The sequence below is a fragment of the Trichosurus vulpecula genome, chromosome 8, assembly GCF_011100635.1.
Source record: "Trichosurus vulpecula isolate mTriVul1 chromosome 8, mTriVul1.pri, whole genome shotgun sequence".
Taxonomy (NCBI): domain Eukaryota; kingdom Metazoa; phylum Chordata; class Mammalia; order Diprotodontia; family Phalangeridae; genus Trichosurus; species Trichosurus vulpecula.
In genome coordinates, this window is record NC_050580.1 from 101,856,712 (window position 1) to 101,879,909 (window position 23,198).

General features: G+C 41.2%; 1 protein-coding gene across 4 annotated transcripts in view; it reads right to left on the minus strand.

Annotated features, from left to right (window-relative positions):
- Positions 1-3,890: 3,890 nt before the first annotated feature.
- Positions 3,891-23,198, minus strand: part of VTI1A (vesicle transport through interaction with t-SNAREs 1A) — a 412,420-nt gene continuing 393,112 nt past the window's right edge. For all 4 annotated transcript variants that reach the window (XM_036735997.1, XM_036736000.1, XM_036735999.1 and 1 more), the window contains one exon: positions 3,891-6,692. In XM_036735997.1, coding sequence (XP_036591892.1) covers positions 6,599-6,692 — 94 coding nt within the window. In that variant the 3' untranslated portion in view covers positions 3,891-6,598. The remainder of the gene's footprint in view (positions 6,693-23,198) is intronic.

Consider the following 23,198-nt stretch of genomic DNA (forward strand, 5'->3'; position numbering starts at 1 on the left):
ACTGAGAGCACAAGTTCACTGAATCATAGTACAGAGCTCTCCTTTTCCGTGTTTTTCCCCCTTTCTGTCAATGCCTTCATTATTTATGTAGGACAAGTAAAACACAGTGGGCTCAGGATGATGAAATATTTTTCTGTTGTCCCTGCCATGATTAACACCAAGATGGTTGTGTGTGTGTGTATGTGCGTGTGTCTTCTTGGGGTTACACAAGATGTGACACCCAACTTCTCCCTGACTGCCAGGTTAACAGAGACCTCTGCACTGCTAAGAGACATAGGGGTGGCATAAGCTGAAGATGACTTATGCTGCCAACATTGTCTCTCTTGGGCGCCTCACCTGCAGACTTTGCTCCAACTGAGCAAGTTCTTTGGTGATACTTCCACACACCTGTCTCTAGAGCCTCATTGCTAAACCTGAGGAACCATCACTGGAACCCCTTAGGGGCTCAGCTATGCCCCTGGCTACTCTACAAGGTGGTCCCCAAGATAGCTGCAGCGTCTTATCTGAGAACTTTGCTGAAAACAGCTGCCTGCCGCTACTCAATAGACTGACCCATTTTTAAACAGAGGAAGTCTCATCTGAAATCTTTATAACCACAAGATGAACATTACCTTAGCTGCTGGAGGGTCAGGCACTTCTTTTTTTACAGTGCCTAACATGCTATACAGGTAACAAAATAATAAAAACAAGACTATATACTTCAGCCTCATTGAAAACAAGACTATAATCTCCAGCCCTGTCAGTACCACTCGATGTGGCACATTAGCTCAGGAGGTTAGAGGCTGATTATGTGAGGCCATAGAATGCAACATATCCTCTACCCTCCCTCATGCCAGCCTCCAGGCATGTAAATGCCCTAATGGAGGATCACTGAGTGAGAGAGCATAGACTGCTCTGCACAGAGTCAACCATACAATCCATAGATTAAAGTATGCATCTTATGGATGGTGACTCTGTGTATCTTTGTATACAAAGGATGGGGATTATAACTTGAGTGTTATTTCTCATGAGGGTCAGTGTGGTGAAGTGGATGGAGGGCCATCCTAGGAGTCATAAGGCCTGGGTCCAAATTCTGCCTTGCTACTAGTTTCTCTAGAAGAGTAGGGACTGGTTTATTTTTTGTATTTGAATCCATCTTTGCCTGGCACATAGTAGGTGCTTAATGAATGTTTGTTGATTGACTGTGTGACCATAGGTAAGGCGACATTCTAAGACTAACTGGCCAAGTTATAGGTGTAATACTTGGATTAAGATGGAGAATGAAGGAGTTTCCCACATTAACTCATCATAGCTCCTTGATATATCGATGCATGCTATTTCTAATAAAATGAGCTATTCAATTCAAGGTGAGTAGCATTTACATGACCATCTTATGCCTCCAGGGCTCCTTTATTGTCCAGATAGTGGCAGAGATTAAGGTCTTGGGAATGGGTAATGTTTGCAGCTAGTTCCATCATGGGTGTGACTGATGCATTTGTACCTTTTTCCAGCATGGGAAGCAAAAAATGTCCCTTAGTTAATCTTAGTTCTGTCTGCTGTCTTCTCTCCTCTTGTTGTAGCTTATGTTCCTATGGTCTGAGTTAGTATTGGCATGGGAAGGGTTCCAAAAAAGTTAAGGGTTGTGGAGAAGCATCAAATAGAATCATAGACTCTTCCTTCTGGAAAGGACTTAAGAGATTATCTAGTTTAACTCATTTTACAGAAAAGGAAACAGAGAAGAGAATGCCTTTCCAGGTTATACAATTAACTAGTAGTAACAGGGCTGGGACTAGAACCCAGATCTCCTGCCTTCCAGTCTGATGTTCAATACCCGACATATACAGCATCTCCTTTTGCTACTCTGACGCCGCCTGACATCCCTGGGGGTGGCACAGCTCTGCTCATGAATTGTCAACGTATTGGGTCCTTTGGGTCAGATCCCTGGAGCATGAGTGGGCCGAGTTGGTGAAGTACACGAAATCTTTCGATGCATCAGATCCCACTAGACCGTGGCTCTCCTCCTTCTCCCACCCCTCCCTCCCCCTTTCGGTAAGTTGCAGCAGCCAGAAGAATGCCTTGGCCTTTGAACATAAATTGTTCTCTGATTTACCATGACACAGCTTTTTATTCTTAGGCCCCCCAAAAGTATAGCACCTGCTGAAAGGCAGATCAATTCGCTGATAGCGAGTCATAGTCAAAAAATGGCCAAAAGGTCAAACTCAGAAAAGCATTGCTCCTGTTACCCGTGATTGAAACATTATTTGCAATCAGCTATGGTCGACTACACAGAGACACCCTCCCATCACGCCTGGCCCCAGACAGCCTTCCAAACAAAAGCCTGCCTTTCAGATTTCAGCACTTACTTCATTTTAGACCATGTTGCTCTAAATACATGTTCGGGCAGAGCGGCAGACAGTTGAGCAACAAGGCTGTGTGGAACCACCACATTTCTCTGCAAACCAGCTCATGCTGCAGTCAGCAACACTGGCCCGGGTTTTCACACCTAACTCTTTCTTTCTCCTGGGAAACGATGGCCAGAGAGCAGCATTCAAGGCCCCCTCCTAGGCTAGTCCTCCGAAACAGAAAGACAAGGAAATTATGGTCTGGACCCGGATGAAAGTGGTTAATTCACAACTATGTCAGGAAATGGGCGCATGTGAAATGACGGGAAATTTCATTATTTAAAATCAGGCTGCAAATTTCCTCCCCAACTCCATGAAGGATGCCTGCTATACAGGTTGCAAATTAAGAACAATTATTTTCCTCTCTTGCACTTGAATCTAACTTACAGCTAAAGTCATTTAAAGGGGTTAACATCCACCTTAATTAAATATTAAAGTGTGCCTGTACCTGCTGCTATTGCTGCCCCTTCGAATAAGATATAACCTATTTTTGACAAGTTTTCATCTTTCTCTGTGGAAGACGCTACATGAAACCAAATCAGTGGCAAAGAGGAGGGTAATGAATAATCTATTCCATATTCCAACAGTACCCAGAGCTCTGAGTGGAAAAAAAAATATTCAGTCAGATGATAGCAAGAGGCTGCCGAGGTACCACATGACACAGCTAATGTTTAAATAATAATAATAAAAAAACCGCGATAAACAAATCATTAGCCCTTAACAGTTGTTTAATGCAATTTGTTAATGAACGTAATGGTGGGGACTAATAATGAAAGAAAATAAAAACGTCTAAACAGGCGCCAAGTTGCCGGTGATGCGCAATTATTTCCTTGTCAAGTTTTTATGATTTAATGAGCTCCTCTGGGACTGACGGCTGTCAGTCAGTCGTGACTTTTTGACACCATTACAACTTCAAATACAGCAGCAGGCAGGCTGTTTTCCTCGGATTTGAAATACTGAAATGATCTGACAGTTTTAAAGAAAAGATGTGCAAAAAAAAAAAAAGAGAAAGAGAGAGAGGGAGAGAGAGAGAGAGAGAGAGAAGACAGTTTCTGTTTCTTTCTTTCTTTTTTCTTTCCTTTTTTTTTTTTCCATGGGGCAGGCAATCTTTGGATGCTGTTTGGTAATGAAAACCCAATCACTGAGGTCATTATCTGATGAGGTTTTTTGGACCGGGCAGGGTTTCTTCCTCTTTATTTCTTTACTTAATGATAACCCTCAATGGGTTTGCCCCGCATGGGATGGTCAGAGCTGCACAATTTTGTTCACCATTAATTTCTGCCTTTGAAGCTCGGGGCTCAGAAGCAGGAGCAAAGCAAACCCCCCACCAAGCTAGTTCCAAAATAAGACAATCCAGCCTGCCTTAAACAGAATAGCAAATGGCCTTCCAGCCCCGGGATGGGAACTGACGTCAGGCCCGCTGCATTTTCAGATATTTTCCCTCAATGTGGAGCATTTAAAACTCTTTAAAACTTAAGCGTCTTTAATTAAATTGCTTTTGATTTTGGATCAGGGTAACAGCGTTTTATTTATTCTGTCAGGGAAACGGTTTAGTCTGCATGAATTTTACACAGTAATATACCGCCCCCCCCCCCTTCTCCCATGCATCATTTCCAACAAAGGCAACCGACATTAGAAACATTCGACTCTTTGAGGCTTACATTTGTAAGTACTTAGAATCATTCACAGATCCAAGACCTGCTTCAAATTTGACAAGCTACTTCCGGCAAATGTGGGAATACCCGAATCCGAGGAGGGGTGGGAGGTGAGGGAATATGTCCTCTGGGGGGTACTTTCTTTCTCAATTTTTCCAACATCTACTCAGGGGTCATGTTGGGGGAGTTCAAGGGATCCTCCAAACCTACTTCCTCCCAACTCTCTCTAGAGACGAATGGGCTTGCCTTACCACAGGGGGTCATTACAGAAGTAGAGGAAAGTGGAGCTGGTGAGGCGTGTCTGTTCAACTTTGATACCCCAATCCCAAAGTGCAGAAATGAAATTTGGGCAACAGTACGTACTGACAGCAACATGGGCAAAGGGCAACAACTGATGAAGGGCTAATACCTGTGGAAAAAACAAACCAACTAGTCCTTGAAAAGTTAGCTTTCTGTTTATTCCCCTTCTCGCCCAGCAATGACTTCAACATGAACCGTAGGTTTAAGTAAGATATTTTAGAGCTGAAAAGTCTGAATTATAAAATTGATTACGCTCACTTGGTGGACCCCAGAAGCCACTGCTGGGTACCGGAGCATGATTAGGTAACTAGATAACTAGATGTATACTTTAACTAAGATCAACAGATCTGAACAAACACTAGAGGGGACGTTCTATTACAGTCATGCTACTAGTGCTCCCAAACAGGAAGGAATGGTTTTAGAAAATGATTTCTGCAATGTTTTTAGTGCTTACAGATTTTTGTTATCTGAATAAAAGATTCATGACCAGATGGATTCCTAAAGCTGATAGGAAAATTAACACAGGCTCCCATTCCTTCTCCAGGTCCCACTTCACTCCATCTTATTCCCTCACCATCATTCCAAAGAAAAGGCTGCAGCTTTATTTACACAATACTAAATGATTTATCGGAACACATGCATGCCCTAACCTGCTTAGATAAGTACCATTTCTCTGGTGAATTTCACCATTCTTGCACCCCTGCATTTTCTTTCTGAACTGTAATAGTTCTCTTCTGAGTTGGTTTGGAAAAAAAGAAGGCAAATGTTCCAGCCAGGTGATTGCTGGCCAGGCATACAAGTTATTAAACATTTTTATGAGAGACAACAGGTTTGATTTTGAAGACTCTGAAGCTTCCAATTATATTCAAAGGCTGCCCTAGAACTTGGAGCAGCCTAGGAAACTGTAATAAAAACACCTTTTGCTTTGTGGCTGGGAAAAAAAACAATCAACCGACCTCACAGTTTTTGCTTGAACAACTTTAAGCCTGATTACAAATGAACTCATTTCTACTCAGTACTTTAGAAAAAGAGACTCAAAATCACAAATCAAATTACAGGTTTGAACAAATATCCAACTCAGGGAGGTTTTGAGAATATTGGTTAGTCAAAGCACCAGTTAACAGCCTCTCCCTAACCCCTGCACCCCCCTCCTTTTTTGTATTCCACTGTAACTCACTGTTTGCAAGGAGGTTAGTGGATGTTTCAGATAAAGTTTATTCAAGTCTCTCTTACTACAGAACATCATCATATTTATAATAACATTTGAAATTTCACACTAATGGAGTCATGTTCTCCCTCTTACTGAAATATTCATGTTCTCTTTACATACGGAAATGGATATGGAGAGAACCTTGTCAGACCTTTTACTTATACTAGGGGCTGCGTTTGGCAGCACAAATACTAAAACTGGAAGGATGGAGAGATGATTAAATTGGTCTGGAATGCCCAGGTCACAATTAAATGTTGTGCAAGGCCTCATCTTGCTAGTAAATATGAGGAAGTCTGAGCTCTTACAGAGCAAAGAAACACTTCTCACAGCCAGTAATGAAAATTGTAAAAAGTGGATATTAGGCAATTTTAGTAAAAATATATTCAATAGAAAAATGGGGAAAACTGTAGGTCAATTTACTACATGGTCCACATTCCACAGCCTCCTTTACAATTAAGCCAGAGAGGTTTGCTCCTTTTTTTTTTCTCCCTGCTCATGAACTGGGTTGGTTCTTGGGAGAAACTCACTTTCTTTCTTCATCACCTGGTTTCTTCTTAACTTGTACATTTGGACACCACAGAAAGGCATATATATATATGACAAGGGGTGTGACAAACAGTCTGACACCCAACACAAGCTGACAGAAGCATTAAATAACTCATATCTCTTCCCCTTCTTCTCCCCCTATTCCCCTAATAGCACCTCCCCCCTTTCCCCCCCCAACAACCTGGCCCTTTCTGTTTTCATGGGCTGGAGAAAGAATTTAACAAATACTATTCTGATCGCTCAGTGAAATTTTCAAGTCAAATTCTAAGCTTCCCAAAAAAATATCTCTGTGAAGATATCAGCAGGAGGGGAAATTACCCCACACGCAATCAAGAATAGAAAACATCTTTTACACTCCTTGCACCGAAGTTGAACAGTGGCGAGAGTGGGGGAGGAGAAGGGGGCACTCGGGCCTGTCAGTGCAAAGGGATGATTCATGTGACCACTTTGTCTTAATTACTCAGAACAAGGCGTGTGGTGCTGTATATCAGGGAAGAGCAGATACATCAGTGTCCTTTGACAGAAATAAAAATAGCCGTCAGGATGGTGAAGACCACGATGATTGCCAGGATAACCACCAAAATGCGGTTTTGGATAATCCTAGAAAAAAGTAAAGAAAGGGAAGAGGAAAATCAATCACAGACACTACAACAACATTTGCCAAGCCACACATAAAAGACAAACTTGTCTAATCAAACAGTGAGGGGAAAATTGGTCCCTAGGTACCCATAAAAGGGATACGTGTATGTGTGTGGGGGGGGGCTGGGGTTGGGGGAGGGTGGTGGTTCCTGAAGTCTGCAGTTTGGGGACTTCACAAATTACAATCCAAATGAATAACTTCATAATGATTTCCATGCTGCATCAAGTGAGCAGCTACAACCATGACACTCAGAAACACTTGCTGCAAGCTAAGTAATGCAAAAACTTTTCTGGGATCTGACTGCAATATAATCTCTTAAGTGATCAAGGGACCCACATCATCTTCTCTTTTTAATCTAATATGTGAGACAAGGCTCATTTTTTAGCGGCGTTTCTTATTAAGGTACAAGATTCCAAGGAATCACATGTCAGGGAGGTACTTACCTGTACAAAAATACCCAGGGAAAAGTATAAAAGGGAGCTGGGGAAAAAAAGGATAGGGATAAAGAAGCAAGTGTCAAACTGCGAAGCTGATGTTGTAAAAGCCTCATCTGTCACTGGAGTGTCACACACATTCCATTATGCTGCAAGGGAATGTTACATTTGCTCAGTAGCAAAAAGATGGAAATGAGAAATAATAAAAAAAAGATGCTGGAAGTCCAAAAGCTTGGTATCATTCACCATTTGTTGGGAAAACCTTCATCCCTATGACTGCTAAATAGAAATCAGTCGAGACACTATTGAACAAAGATCGGCTAATAGAGACAATCTAAATCTGGATGAATAGAGACGAACATCCCCAATATTCCTGGAGAAAGCTTCTGATGAACTTATTTCATAATTTGCTGTTTGGTTCTTGGAAAAGGATCCCTGTATCACAATGTTTCCTTAAGATAGAGGGAACTTGGGTCACACATAGTCTGGTGTACTCTCACAGAACCTCAAAGAAATCTAAAGAAAAGTAGCTATTTAAACCTCTTTCTCGTCTGTCTCTCTTACACACACACACACACACACACACACACACACACACACACACACACACGCACACATGCACACACACACACACACCCCTGCCCTTTTCTAGATACAGTATTTTGAATGTGGAGTTTCCACTTGGAGTCTAAATAAATCCTCCAATTTATGGAAGACAGACTTTTTCCAAGCAGTCCATAAATATATCTGCTTATATAGATTCAAAACTCTGCATAGATTCTGGATGAATGAATGTGTTGTGTGTAGCAATAAATTAAAATGCAATTTTATCCAAGTTCAACTCCCCCCTTTCCACCTCTGCCTCCCCCACGACAATTCCACCCCTCACCCCCCCCACCCAAGTAAACGGATGGAAGAAAACTGTCACATCAGACAAACACACTCCCTTGTGACACTCTAAAAGGACTAGCTCTCTATCCTCCTGACAGGTTACAAAATGATCACATTTGCTGACACGTCTTCCGCAAAACTGCTTTAGTGCTTGTGTCCACTCTCCTCGCAGGAGATGAATGGCCTGTTTTGTCCTCATTTATCACTTAAAGCTCAGCCAAGATCTGTCTCGTTTATTTCTCCCTTCCCCACTAGAAAGGCTACGCCAAGACATTAATTCTTTGCGATGACAGCTAATTCAGACTTAACAGGACATATTTACTCAGCCAAAGGAAGGTATAGGGGATTCTTTCAATAAAAATACTTAATGCCATAGCAAAGGGAATCTGCTTTTATAGATACTGGTTCATGCATGTTTGGCGGTTTAAATTTTCACCGGGACTGGAATTCTCTTTTCTTCTTTGCTGCATGTATCTCCTGAGAATAGGCTTGGGAACACACTATTCCCCTTAGTCTCTGTTTTTCCAGAAAGTTACCGTGTGGCCAGCTTGCAAAGGCAATCGGCAAAATTGGAACTCAGCAGTAAACGAGATTAGAAGCATGAAAACTCTTTAAAATTCTGCCCTAAGTAACATACGGTAATAGGCCTCTTGTATAGTTTGGTTGACAACCATTTTATTTGTGGGTTGAAGGCCTCAAGGCATCCATGATGCTAATTTACACAGGATTAACTGTGGGGAAAACTTGTTTAATCTAAGGCATGTTTAGAAAAAATGCATGCATAGGAATGCTTACATCCTCAGTTCTTTCCTAGCCTGTTTAATTGGGTATCCTCATTTCCAGCCCCAAAGAAGATTCCATCCAGGAAGCTCTCCTAAAGTTTCATGTGTTTAATTCATTTAGGGCACACCTGATCTGAAAATTATTCTGTCTCTATCTTTCAGAGTCTCACAACGAGACAACAGAACCCAGGATGAAACCACATACCTGTCAATGAGTACTACTAAAGAAAGAGCAGAGGACATTTAAATATATATGTACATATACATACACATACATACTTCATGGGTCTGTGATTTTTGTCAGCATAGTTACTTCCTCCACTGACAGATCACTCTCCTTCTATGATTTGGTAAATGGTCATGGCCCACTCATGCCTTCTCATCCTATGCATCTCTTGTCCATGTCCTTCCATAAGTCCATTACAGGGGGTTCGTCCAACACACCAGAGGGCTTTTTCTGGGTCCCTTGATGTTACACAGGTATTACTGCAGAATGTGGGCTGTCTACTTGTTACCTCTTGTTACATAATGGGCCTACTTTTTTCCCTGGTCATAGATTTTTTTTTTTCCAAAAATTTTTTGAGGGGGGAAGGCAAGGCAATTGGGGTTAAGTGACATATCCAAGGTCACACAGCTAGTAAGTGTGTCAAGTGCCTGAGGCCACATTTGAACTCAAGTCCTCCTGACTCCAGGGTTGGTGCTCTACTCATTGAGCCACCTAACTGCCCCCCTGGTCATAGATTTCTTAGGTGACACCTTTTACTTTTATGCACAACTGGCAATATGCTGCTGCTTATTTATAGTGCATCTCCCCATTGCTCTTTTAGTGACCCAAAATTTTGTCTCCTTGGAAACCATTCTAATTTATGACTTGCAGTCATAGATCAGCTAGGTGGCACAGTGGAGAAGCTAGGTGGTGTAGTAGATAAAGTGCTGGGCCTGGAGTCGGAAAGACTAGAGTTCAAATTTGACTTCAGACTCTTGTTAGCTGTGTGACCTTGGGCAAGTCACTTAACCTCTGTCTGCATAAAGGTGGAGAAGGAAATGGCAAAGTGCTCCAGTATCTTTTCCAAGAAAATTCCATGGACGGTTGGTCCGTGGGGTCACAAAAAATTGAACACAACTGAAAAACAAGTCATAGAGCATCAGTGGAAGAGCCTTGGGTGTTAAGAATGATTAGATTTTGTTTTAGGGAGAAGTTTGCAAAGTCCTACACTATTTACCAGATGCAGTCTAGTAGGCTATGTTTCTCTTATTCAGTTATGGGCTCAGGTTATTGTCCATTTGCAGTGTCTATTCAAGATAGATGTAGTGATAGACCAGCCCTATGGGCTTTCCATTCAACTGTATCTCATAATTTGGACAGTAGATATCCATTTATTCTTTTTTTTTTTTTTGGTGTAGCTACATTGGTCAAGCTCTTAAGTGATTATGGTTCTTATTTATAGGAAGCACTAAAATGTTCCAGGGCTCGATGCAGTGAACACAATGTCATAGCAAACAGCAGTATCTTGATTATCTCTACATGTAGAGATTCCCTTCTCTGGACTCTAACCTAGTTAATTTTTAGGCAGTAGCAAATATTTTTGAAGGACCATCGGTCTCTCTGCTTTATGTCTCACTTGGTGTTAATAATCAGAGAAGTATTAAACTAAGTTAACTCTGTTGTTGTGTCCATCAAGGAATCTGTTATGGTCCTAACCATATGGTATGAAAGACCCCTTGCTGGAGGAAAGTCTTTGTGGTAGCTTTCTGCTCTACCAAAATGAAATGTTGAAATGAAACAAAACAAAATCCAATCCCCCCAAAATGATAAGCACAGTCAGATCCTATATTTTCCTCATTCTTAAGTCATGAGTATGACTGCAAAGATGTGGTATGCTGTAGAATAGAATTTGCGAAGGCTTTCCTGTACCCTTCTGATATTGTCACTAACGATGACCTTGATGTGGTATAAAGGAGCCTCAAAATGATTCTGTAGAATGGAGGAAATAGGCATATAGATTAGTATTGATGTTTTGATGAACTTTGGGGCAATGTTAAAGAATTTCATCTAACCTTTTGGCACTGTCCTTTCTTTCAGATAAAGAAGCAGCATAGTACACTGGCTTGGAAGTTAGCAGGTTGGAATGCCACATCTGATGCTCACTTACTGCCTGGGCTATTTGTGCATGTCACAACTTCTCAGTGCCTCAATTTCATCATGGCTGAAATGAGGAAGATAGACACTAGGGTCCCTACCAGCTTTAAATCTATACTTCTAAAACATCTTGGAAATTTATTCCTTAATGCCTTCAAAGTAATGTCAATTAAGTTCAAGCATTTGCCTACTGTGTACAAACCACTGTACTAAGCATTAGGAAATCAGAGGCAAAAATGAAAACTAGTTCATCCTTTCAAGGAGCTTCCAGGCTAGGAAGGCAGTTGTCTCTTGTACCAGCCTTTTCTGTGTATACATCATCTAGTCCAGGTACCCTTTCCCTTTCTTTCCCTTTTCTTTTTCTATTCTCCTTTCCTTCCTTCTTCCTTTCCTCCCTCTCTTCCTTCTGTCCTTTCCTTCTTGCTTTCCTTTCTCCTTTCCTCTCTTCCTTCATTCCTTAATCCTTTTCTTTCTTTCCTTCCTTCCTTTCTTCCTCCTTTCCTCTCTTCTTCCCTCCTTCCTTCCCTCAATCAGCACATTAAGTTCCGTGATGTAAAGAGTCCAAATATACCAACTCCAGTGTCATTGATGGATAAAATAGTTTGTTAGAGAAATCTTGATATGATATACACTTTGAAGTTTACTTTTTAGGAATCTGTAAGGGAGAAGGGAATCTGCACTACATGAGTCAGTGTACTTGGGTTCAAGTACTGCCTAGCTCCATTGCTTACTACACATTTGAGCTGGAGCAAGCCACTTCAATTTACTTTTCTAAACCTTGGTTTCCTCATCTGTAAAGTGAGAAGGTTAGACTGGATTCATTCATTTATCCAAACATTTATTAAGCACCTGTTGTGGTGAGAGTCCCTGCAAGGTGACAGTGGTGGTGGGGACGGGTATAAGATAAAAGGCTTGGGTTAGTCCCTTGACTTTATGCAACCTAGAGTCTTCTCAGTGACATAAAATATAAGCATACAAAGCGTTACATGATAAGTTCATTAGAGAGAAATAAAACAAGGAGTGCCTATGCGAGGGGCCGAGATGAAGGTTTTCACCAACTTAGGCAATAGGGAAGGAATGATGGAAGGAGTGGCATTTGATTGAACTGGGCCTTAAAAGTAGATGACTAGATGACCTCTAGGTTGCTTCAAAAACATTTTATGGTTCTAAAAGAAGACCATATTAAAAAAGAATAAATTAAGTCATAGAAAGATGAATGAAATTAATTGGGATGCTATCTAGATTAGATGAAATATAGTGTATTACTCAAAACCAGGAAAAATAATCATTTTTTTAAAAGTAGGGGGAGGGGATATTTACTTTTAAACTAAAGACTGGCAAACACGTGGACATTCTGGAATGTCAAGAAAAGACCAGGAGTTAAAGCAGAGAGGTGAATGATGGAATTTTGATTCTGGTCAGAGTTGTCCTCCAAGATGACCTTTGATCTTAAGAGTTTAGCTGGGAGTAGCCCTTCTGAAGAAAGCAAAACTGAGAATTGAAGGACCCTGAAAGAGAAAGAACAGTCAGGCCAGCTTGGAGTCTGGAACAATGGTTGGCATTGGCAGGGCCCATCTGTAACAAAGCCCACAGTACAGTCACAGCCAGACACTGCCAGTGGGTATTGCTGTAGGCAAAGCAGAAAGGAATCTAGAGTGGGGAGGCTAAAAAGGGGGCTTCCCTCGCTTATGAGAAAGTGAAAGTCTGAGGAGGAAAATCCAAAATAACTGAGTTTCTAACCTGGGGGAGAGAGGAAGGACCTGAAATTCAACCAGATATTCTGAAAGAGGAGCTCCAACCTACCCCCACTTTGAAAATGCAAAGTGTGTTTACCAAGTAAATAATTTAAGAAAGAATATACACTTGAAAGAAGACACCCATTGAAACAGCCAGGCTAAACTGCCTCAAGGCAAAAATTGGTGCATTTGCATGTTGCATTCTATTAAGTTAGCTCACTGTAGCTTTAAAAGAACGCAGAGTCAAATTAAAAGGAATGTGTGACTGAAACATCAAGGATTCTTCAAGTTTACATTATGAATCACAGTGCTGTTGATACAAGATGAATTAACCATTTACTTTGAGGCTGCACTCAGTGAGTCCTGTGGAAAATACTGATCTCCGTGTGGAACTGAGGAAGAGGCTAATCTTTTCATTGCTATACTCTCTTCCCCGCCTGAAAAACAGGCTCATGTTGCTGGAAGAAAGCACTCTAGGAGACCTGCTCTGGTTTGGGAAGTTCAGCAGTGAAGAAGAAGCTGTAGCAGTGGTTACCTACCCCCTCTGCCTCTGGGAGTCCCACTCATCTTAAAGGGCCAAGAACCAGCCAATCACAAGGTTCTTTCTAATTTTGAGTTCATTACTTTTTCCAAGTCTGGCAGGAGCTGATACCTTTCCTTTTTTGTCTTTGCAAACAAGGATGGCCACTCTTCGTTTGAAAAGCCTTGACCCTCTTCCCTGGCATGTTTGGTCATAACACCTAACCTTTGACAGCAGAGTGTCCGAAGCTGCCCTCAGAGGCATCTGTGCACTGATAAACCAGGTACTTGGACATTCATTCACTTTCAGCAAATCACCCCCTCCTGCATGTCCCCTGGCTTCCAAATCAAGTCCCCTCTCTGAATATACACACTCCTCTAGCTTGGAAGCCCTACTGAGATGGTAGCCTCTATTTGTCTACTCGCCCAAATATCTGTGAACAAAGCCTGCACCGTACTTTGCTTGGTGAGTTAGAAATGCTACTTGTAGACAAGAAGCTATTTCAGCAGAAGCTTATTATCAAGCTTACATTAAGGATGCCAGCAGTGTCTAAACCCTTTTACAAGCTTGCATTCATTAGCTGCAGAGTGCACGACATCTATGCAGGTTCAACGCGATGTCTTGTACATGCCTTCCTGCCTGACTGACCAGCATTGAATAATGATGGCTTGCCATTTAGGGTCTGGCAGCACCGTAGTGATTATCATGAAAATGAGCAATCCTGGGGATAGGTTATAAGCTTTGGGGCAAAAGAGTCAGTACACAGTCCTCTCTGGGTGCTTTACCTGAAAAGAAACAATATCTAGGTTCCAAACAAACTCAACAATGTGCATTAGTGTATCCACCATCAATCAGATTTACACATTGATTTCAAAGGAGGATTTTCAAAGCAAGGCATCATTATGGCTTCAGCACAACTGCTGAGCTGATTCCAATGCGCACTAACTGCAAACATGTTTCCAAGATCTTGCGTGACTTTATGGTTTAGCTGGGGCTGTTCACAAAGCAATCACTAAAATCAATGAGATGTTGTGGATAGAATGAAGTCCTTTAGATTTAGTCAACTGAGACCCAAGATGAAAATGAACACAATAGTTTACTTTTAGATTATACGATGTTCACTCTTGCCAGGTACATATATATGAGTACTAATGAGAGGGGTTCCTGGACCTGACATAGTGGTTATTACGGCTTAATTTTATCTCTGATTATGTCTGGTATTTTCGTATAGACTTGCATCTTCAGACCCAGTGGGGTTCTTTCCTATGAAGTGACAGTGGGAAAAAATCTTGGCCTTTCAGCCTGGAGATCTGACTTCCAGATCTGGGACTGCCACTTCCTAGTTGTGTGGTGACCTTGGGTAAATGCTTGATTCTTTTGGGCCTCAATCCTCCCCTCAAACTTAAGGAAGTGGGAGAAGTTGCTCTTTAGGTTTCCTTTTACCTCTGAAGGTCTATTGTCATCTCTAAAAGCTTTGAGAAAGACTGCGTTTTTGGGTCTTTATCTCCCAAGCGCAGAGTTTGGCACACAGAAGGCACAAAATAAATGCTTGGCAGCAAATGGAGAGTTTTCCATCTTATGTATAACTTCAATAATAATAACATTGAGGCTATCATTTATATAGCAGTTTAAAGTTTACAAAGCACTTTACATATATTATTTATTTGATTCAGTACATTATCTCCTTTGATGCTGAGCGGATAATAATCTTGTCAGATAGGCAGGATATGGAGGCCAGATGACTTGCTAAAGGTCACATAATTATTATGTAGTAGAACTGGGACATGAGTCCAAGTCTTCTGACTCCCAAGTCCAAAACTGTTTCTTATATTCGTCCACCTAGAGCTGGGCTTCTTTGTGCACAGGTGGAATGAGAAGCAGCCTAAGTGGGTGATTTGAAAGAAGCTGAAAGGTCTCTGGCAGAGGATCTCAGAAATTCCCACATTACTCATGCCTTTGGGTTATGACACCAAAGGACCTGTTAAAATGCAAATGTTACCATAGCACATATTAAGCCATTAATTAGTCATTAATATCTAGCTCAAATTAGTTCATCAGCTTAGGTTAGGGCTCTGAGGGAATGGGAAACAGGGCGGAATTTTGATGCTGCTGGGGTGGGGGTCTGCCCACCCTCCTGGAAGGGGAACCACAGTAGGGGACTCTGAGCAGCCTGGTTGAGGACGCTCAGCTCCCTAAAGAGGAAACAGAGCAAGAAGGGCAAAGGCATCAGGCAAACTCCAACTACTTTCCAAATTTGTGGACAGCTAATTGGCCCACCCTCCCTCTCACCATGCGGACTGCAATTCCACTTTATACAGAACAAAGACATGCTTAGTCCCTGTCCTCTAGGAGCTTACTGGGTTGGAAGGAAAAATCAGAATAACAAGGGAACAAGCAAGGTTATAATTATAGCCACTCTAATAATAAGGCAATTTGTTCTGTGCCCATAATCCTGGATTTTCTGTGGTGTGACCTGGAGCAAGTCACTCCATGACACTCAGCATTTAAGTTTCCTCCTCAATAAAATGAGCCGACTCACCTACCCACAGGGGAAGGAGGATTAACTAATTAAAGATTATAAAGCATTTTGAAAAGGTAAAGCCCTTTTAATACACATACTAATACTACTCTCAGAGAGGGCTGAAAAGAAAATGCCAGCTCAGGAATGGTAAGAGTCACAAGCCTGCTCAGGCTCAGGGAAGCTGAGGTGTCTCATCTGGAGAGCTAAGCTGGGGGTGCTGAGCTGGCCCTTCCTTCTGTTGGGCGGGATACTCCCTCCCACAGATTGGCATCTGGGCTTTGAGTTGAAGTAGCCTCCCCAGCAGGGCTGAACTTTCTCTCCAAGGGGGTAACAGCTCCATCAAACAGGGGAGAAGAGGCATCCTATTGGCTGGAATTGATGATACCTTTTCAAACTGGGAAGGCAGCCAAGGAAGACCTGTCAGAGACCACTCCTAAGTCTGATTGGTTTTGATCAGGAATGTGTCACTGCATTATATCGTACACTGCCAAATATGTATATCATGTTTCAAGGCAGGTGCCATGGCTACTGTCGCCATTAGAGATGGACTTGAGCAGGGTGGCTTTGGACAAAGCTTTTTCACAGGATGCTTTCAACGCTGAATTCTGGTGGGCTGACCCAATCAAAGATCTTGGAAGCTGCTTATGGGCCAGGGATTCATAGATTTGTGGAATGTTAGAACTGGAAGTGACCTTGGAGACTGTCTAGTCGAATCCCTTCATTTTTCAGGGAAGAAAACTAAGAACCACAGAGGAGAAGTCACATAACTAGATAATGAAAAAGCTAAATAAAGAACAAAGGTTTTCTTGTTTTTAGCCCAACACTCTTTTTGCCATACCACAATACACTGATCATATTTGCTTGTTTTCAACCTGCACTTAAAAATGTAGCTGCCTTTGTGAATAGATACCATTTTAGGAGAAAACAAGAAACAGATTAGAAAAGATTCCACTGATTAGGCTACCAGTAATCAATCACATATTTACTAAGTACCTCCTAATGTATAAGGTATCACCAGATGTCACCCATTCTACCTGTCCTTGAGGACCATCAAACACACCTTCCTACACGGGGAAGGAGATTCAGTAATTGCCAAAGACAACTCGTCTCAAAATTTAATAGCTCTTCCTGTCAAGAAGCAACAGGAGTGATTTAGACTCAATGTAAAGAAGTTTATGGCAGGGCATGCATAATGAAAGGGATTTAGGAAGGATGGGTAAGTATTACCTTTTTGGGGGATAGAGGTGGCATCTGGACCTATGATTTAATTAGTGTGGAAAATTCTTACTATACAAACTTCCTCCATTGATATAAATGTGCAACTCATCAGTCAGTGCCTGGAGCACTGGGAGGTGAGGCGACCAGCTTCATGGTCACAAAGTCAGTGAGCTGTCAGAGGTAGGTCTTCCTGATTCCGAGGCTGACCCTCAATCCATTAAGTTGCACTACCCTTCTGTCATGTACTGTTATTTCTTTAAAATAAACACTTTTGAAAATTTACTTTAGTCTGCAATGGTTTTATAGGATTAACAATATTAATATTGCTAAGAGATTCATGGAAGATCCTCAAGCAGGGGCCAGATGATCACTTGTCAGTGACATAAAGGATTTTTGTTTATGTACCTGTTGGGCTAGAAAACCTTTGCCATCCTCCTTTCCAACTCCGAGATAATCTCAGGTTCACATTTTTATACCTGGAAGGGACCTTAGGGGTCATCTAATGTAACCTCTCTTACAGAAGAAGAAATTAAGGCCCAAAGAATTTAAGTCACTTACCCATGGTCATACAGGTTATATAAATGGCAGAGCTGAGATCCAAACCCTGGTCCTCTGAATAAAGATCGAATATTCTTTCCATTGTATCACAATGCTAAATACAGCTCAATGTTTGAATACAGTCTTCAGTGCATTATCAGAACCAACTCATATCAGTGCTTTATTTTAGTCTCAAGTCAGACAACTCAAGAGGATTATCCATGCGTCTGCCCACTTCCTTTGGGATGCAAACTGTTTTTTTTTTAATGGTCAGTCTGGAAGTATTGTTCTGCTATCATAGAAACTCTGAAAAATGTCCTGCAATTAGGAAAAGCTGCCAGTTTATTAGCTCTTATCGGGGTGAGAAAGAATGTCTTATTCTTTGTTTCTCTCCAGTACCCAGTAGATGCTTATAATTTGTTGAACTGAACTGAGTAGTTGAAACCAACTCAGTGGAGGTTGAAAAGCCCCTGGGGCGAGTGATAGCTTAAGGAACTTTATATATTTACTTCAAAGATGTGTAATTTAGTTGATGTGGGCATTCCCTCCACTGATAGGGATTTCAAACCCTCTATAATTTAGTCTTTGAGAGTGACTGTGGCCAAAAAAATTCATCCCCCTATAGCTGACCTGTTAATGAGTCTCTTGGAACTTAGCTAGGCTGGATCTCGGACAACAGAAGGACAGGCTGTCATCGAGCACATACCTGGAGCCTTGACAGCGTGGTAAGACCTGCCAGAATTCACAGTCCACTGGCAAAACTTTTTGAGAAACACTTCCACTCCACAATGTGGCGTCAGTGTAGGCCTTTTGTGGAGGAAGAGGTACAACATATATTTATAATTTTCAATTAAGTAGCATGTTTCACCTGCTTTCCTCAGTCTCTAACAGTTGTGTACATCCTTCAAATATTGTTGTTGGTGACTTCATTAAACTATTCTAGCTTAACCTAAAGCTATCAACTGGTCCTCACTCGAAAGACTATAATAGAAAAAGGATATTCTCTAAATCTATTTCTGGGGCATCTGCAGAGCGGTTTTCCAACTCAATTCTCTGTAATTTTGGCATGCTGTGTTTGCACAAGTGTATGGGTTTTAAAGTATACTACAATGGGTAAAGGTCTTGAGGGAAAAAAAATTCTAGGTGTTCCACAGGATTTAATAAATTGAATTCTCTTGATACAGTGGCTATAGTATTGGACAGATAGAAAGACAACAGAGTACAGTCTCAATCCTTTGTTAGCTAAGCAACCTAAGGAAAAGACAAAGGTACCCAAGTTTACTCGACTATAAAATGATAATTACATTGGTTCCAAACTTCCTCACAGTCTCTGTAAGCTCATGCCATTGTTATTGTGGTAAAAAGTGTGTGTCCTCCAAGTTCTAACACCATCCTGACCCACAAAACCATAGTACTCAGGGCAATGGCTACACCCTGGGTGAATGCCCAAGGAACATCAGCTGGATTGAACTGGTCAGATGTTACAAAGAGAATAAAAGTGGTTATGCCTATCAGTGATACCCAGAGCACAGGGCTTGTCAGCCAGACCTTCCAGGGGTCTTTTGCCTTTGGGCAGCCTAAATCATAGCATTCTTCTCCCTGACATCTTGCCTCTCTGGGATTTAAGGTTTGAAAAAAGATTGCCAAGAAAACCACAAGCCAATGTCATCGTGGAGCTACCGTCCTGCAATGAATATGGCTTCCAGATTCCCTACACAAATATCAGACAACGAAACTGAAATATCATCACAAGAAAAAGCACAAAAATCACTGAATCACTCATTTCACCATGCCTTGACTTGCTTGTGATGCTTGCCAAATTAGTGGCAATTTAATAACACAGTTGTGGCTAGGGAATGGCCATGTTCCTTCTACTTCACCCCATGGGTAGTTGTAGATCTTTGTTCAGAGCATTTAAAACAATTGCCTTAACGAGGCTGACCTCTTTTGTAAAAGCTGAAGGCATCCACAGTCATCCACATTTTTCTATATTTTTCTGCAAAAATGCTAGCTAGATTGTTACCAGGGCCACGGCCCTCCTTGAATGATAGCAAAGCATATTTGTGTGTGTATATATTTGGTTTTCAGACACTATAAAGAAAAGAAAACAATCAGAGCGGAGGCCATTTCTGAGATGGCTCTAAAAGGACCTACTCAGAGATGGATAAAAATAATGAGAATCTTTCTGTCAGGAAAGATTTAGAAAATATCACTGGCATTATTAAAATTTAATTTTTTACTCGGCTTTTTGGTTCCCCTTTCCCAGTGATAATGAGCGGGACTGCACACCTACCTCCACATAGCTAGTACTTGTTTTGTGCAATAAATTCAGCCTTCCAGTCTGAAGACATTTCAGACAACAGTTTTGACTGCTATAGGCTTATTTTTCAACCTGTGCTGTGCTTTGAGTCTTCCTATAAAAACCGGTTCATGAGATAATTTTCCACAAGGCCAGTGGAACTAATAAAAATCAATTTTTGCCGAACTGGTTCGGAGAAATCCTGGGAATAGCCAAGGCAGAACAGCAAAAAAAGAAGAGAAAAAGATCAATGTATTCACTTAATGGTTTACCTGATAGACAACTATCAAATTAGCTGACAAGAGATGCTCGGCTATAGTCATTTTCTTTTCAGCTTGTACAGTTCATTTTTTTAAGGGGCCAGAAATATCTTTTCTTTCCAAGGGCTGGAGACATTCCAGTATTAGAGGTCTCCTTGGTGCCTGAATGGTTGGTGAGAAGAGAGGATGGCAACGTACCTATCAGACCCTAAGTTAAAAGGGTAGCATCCATCCAGGGCTTTCAAAACCCTATTAAAGTAAGTCATCATTACCGTTCTACAATGTGTGGAGAAGCTGGGCTTTACGGAAATGTTGTGGGGTCATCTTATACTAAGGTGGTGTTTGGGCCCCAAAGTGATCTGAGGGTGTCATTTCTTTGAGGCTTCAGAAACAGCAGTGGTTTTCTAAGGGTGATGGCCAGAAGCAGTGGGCTTAGAGTCAGAGGATTTCTGCCACGGTCCTGGTTCTCCTAATTCCCTAGCTGTGTGACCTTAGGCAAGTCACTTGAGCTCTTTAGGCCTGAATTTCCTCTCCTATTAGAGGGAGAGGTTGGCTTTTATTTAGATTCACAACTTTGGCCCCCCTGGCAAAACAGATTAGGGCACAGCTAGCAAAATATGCAAGGGACAAGCAACATCAAAAGAATTTACAAATTAATTTTTAAAGACAAATTTAGTTGAGAGAGACTGGAGAATACCAGGCTCCATGGGAGAAGAGTACCCATGGGGGTGAAACAGAGACCACAAGAACACTGCTCTGAAAACAACCCCAATGAGAAGGGGAAGATCTCACCAAGGTGGCAGCTGTTTTAACTTATTGTTGCTACCTAGGTGCTAGGTCCAGTCATTTGTCTATGGCTGAAAGGGTATAAAAGCTGTCCATGCCCTCTAAATTTTGATGCTCTAGGAAAAAGCACTATTTTCTTCAACTTAGTTCTGGCTTTTTTGCACTAGATGGTCTCTGAAATCTCTTCCAGCTTTAAATTCTATAATTTTCTGTTACAATTTCTCATCCATGTAAGTATAATTTAAAGGATTTCGGGGGTTTACTGTTCTAATTCTCCAAAAGAGATATCCAAAGAAAGAATAGATGAGATATTTCTGCTTATATTTGTTAGAACATAAATATTTCATTAAAACACAATTTAAAAGTAGGTGAGTGGCTGCAGAGAGAAAAAATATAGTAAGTTCTCATTTATTCAGAATGCTTAAAGAATGGGAAAGGCAGTGTACTGTAGTGGAAAGATTGTTAGAGAGTTTCAAATTTCACTTATGACACTAACTACCTGTATGACCTTAGTCATCTCATTCACCGTTATGGTTTTAAATTTCCTCATACATAAATAGAGACACCACGACCTTACCCAACTTACTTCATAGGTTTTGAAGAGGATCAAACAAGAGAACATATATCTCCAACTGCAGTCTTTCCTCTGAGTTCTAGTCTCATGTTTCCACCTGTGTGATGGATAACTGCACCTGCATGTCCTACAGGTGCTACAAAATTAGCACGAATAAAACCGAATTCATCAGTAATCCACTCCAAATATGCCACTCTCTTCCTATTTCTGCTGTGGGTACCACTATTCATTTTTGCAATCACCCAGACTCAAAACCACCTCAGAGTCATGTGTGACCCTCATACCCATACTGAATCACTTGCCAAGTCCTATGAAATGTCCCACCATAACATCTTCCATATCCATTCCCTTTTTTCATTCCAACTGTGACCATATTGGAGAGGTAAGTGAGAGCCAGACTGTGGACGGTGTTTAAATGCCAGTCTGAGGATTTTGCTTTTTATCCTACAGAAACAGGGAACCACTGAAGATTTCTGAGAAGAGAAATGACATGGTCAACTTGTGTTTTAGGACTATGAATCTGGGCCTCTTTATTCACCTCCCAATCTAGCCAAACTAACTCATTTCCAATTCCTTTACCATACACAACCTTCCACCTCCATGCCCTTGCAAAAGTTGTCTCTCTGTAATGCCATCCCTCCTTACTCCCTCATTGCAGGCTTCCTAGCTTTTTTCAAAGTATAATTCAGAAAAGGACCTCTGTGTTCCAAAGTATTTGTAGTAGCTTTTTTTAAAATAGTAGCAAAGAACTGGAAACTAAAGGGGCACCCATCACCTGGAAACGGTTGAACAAATTATGGTATAAGAATGTAATGGGTTATTGTTGTGCAGTAAGAAATGATAGAAGAGATGACTTTGGAGAAACCTGGGAAGGCTCTTATGAACTGATGCAGAGTGAAGCGAGCAGAACTAAGAGTACAATCTATGTGCTAAAAACATTATAAAGACAAACAACTTTGAAAAACTGAGAACTCTGATGAATATATTGACCAACAATTATTCCATGGGCTTTCAGAGCTAAACAGAAGAATTTACATTTAATATTAGAGGCAATAGTGAGACACTGGAATCTATTGCACAGGGGAGTGACAAGGTCAGATTGGTGTTGGAGGAAAATCACTTTGGTAGCAGTGTGGAGGTTAGGGTCAGAGTGGGGAGAGACTTGAGGCAGGGAGAATGATTTGGAGGCCATTTCAATTTCCCAGGTGAGAGACGATAAGAGCCTGAACTAAGATGGTGACTGTGTGAGTAGAGAGAAGAGACTGGATGCTAGAGAAGTTGTAGAGGTAGCGATGGCAAGATGAAGCAACAGACTGGATATGTGGGGTGAGTGAGAGTGAAGAGTGGAAGATAACATGGTTACCAATTTGAGAGACCTGAAGAATGGTGGTATTCCTGATGGAAATAGGCAAGTCCGGAAGAAGGGTGAGTGTTTGGGGAAAGAGAATAAATTTTGTTTTAGATATATCTGATTTGAGACATCCCTAGAAGTCTGAAGTGTCCAACAGGCAGTTAGTAGTGCTAGATTGGAGCTAAGGAGAGAAAGACTTGGGCTGGATAGATAGCCCTGTTAATTATCTACATAGTAAAATAGTTAAATCCATCTAATCCTCTTTATATCTCCAGCTCCTAATATATTGCCTTATATTTAGTAGCATATACTAATAATCATAATGATAATAATGATACTACTACCACTACTAATAATAAACAATTACATTGTCCTTGAAGGCTTATAATATGTCCTCCTCACAACTATCTTATCCAA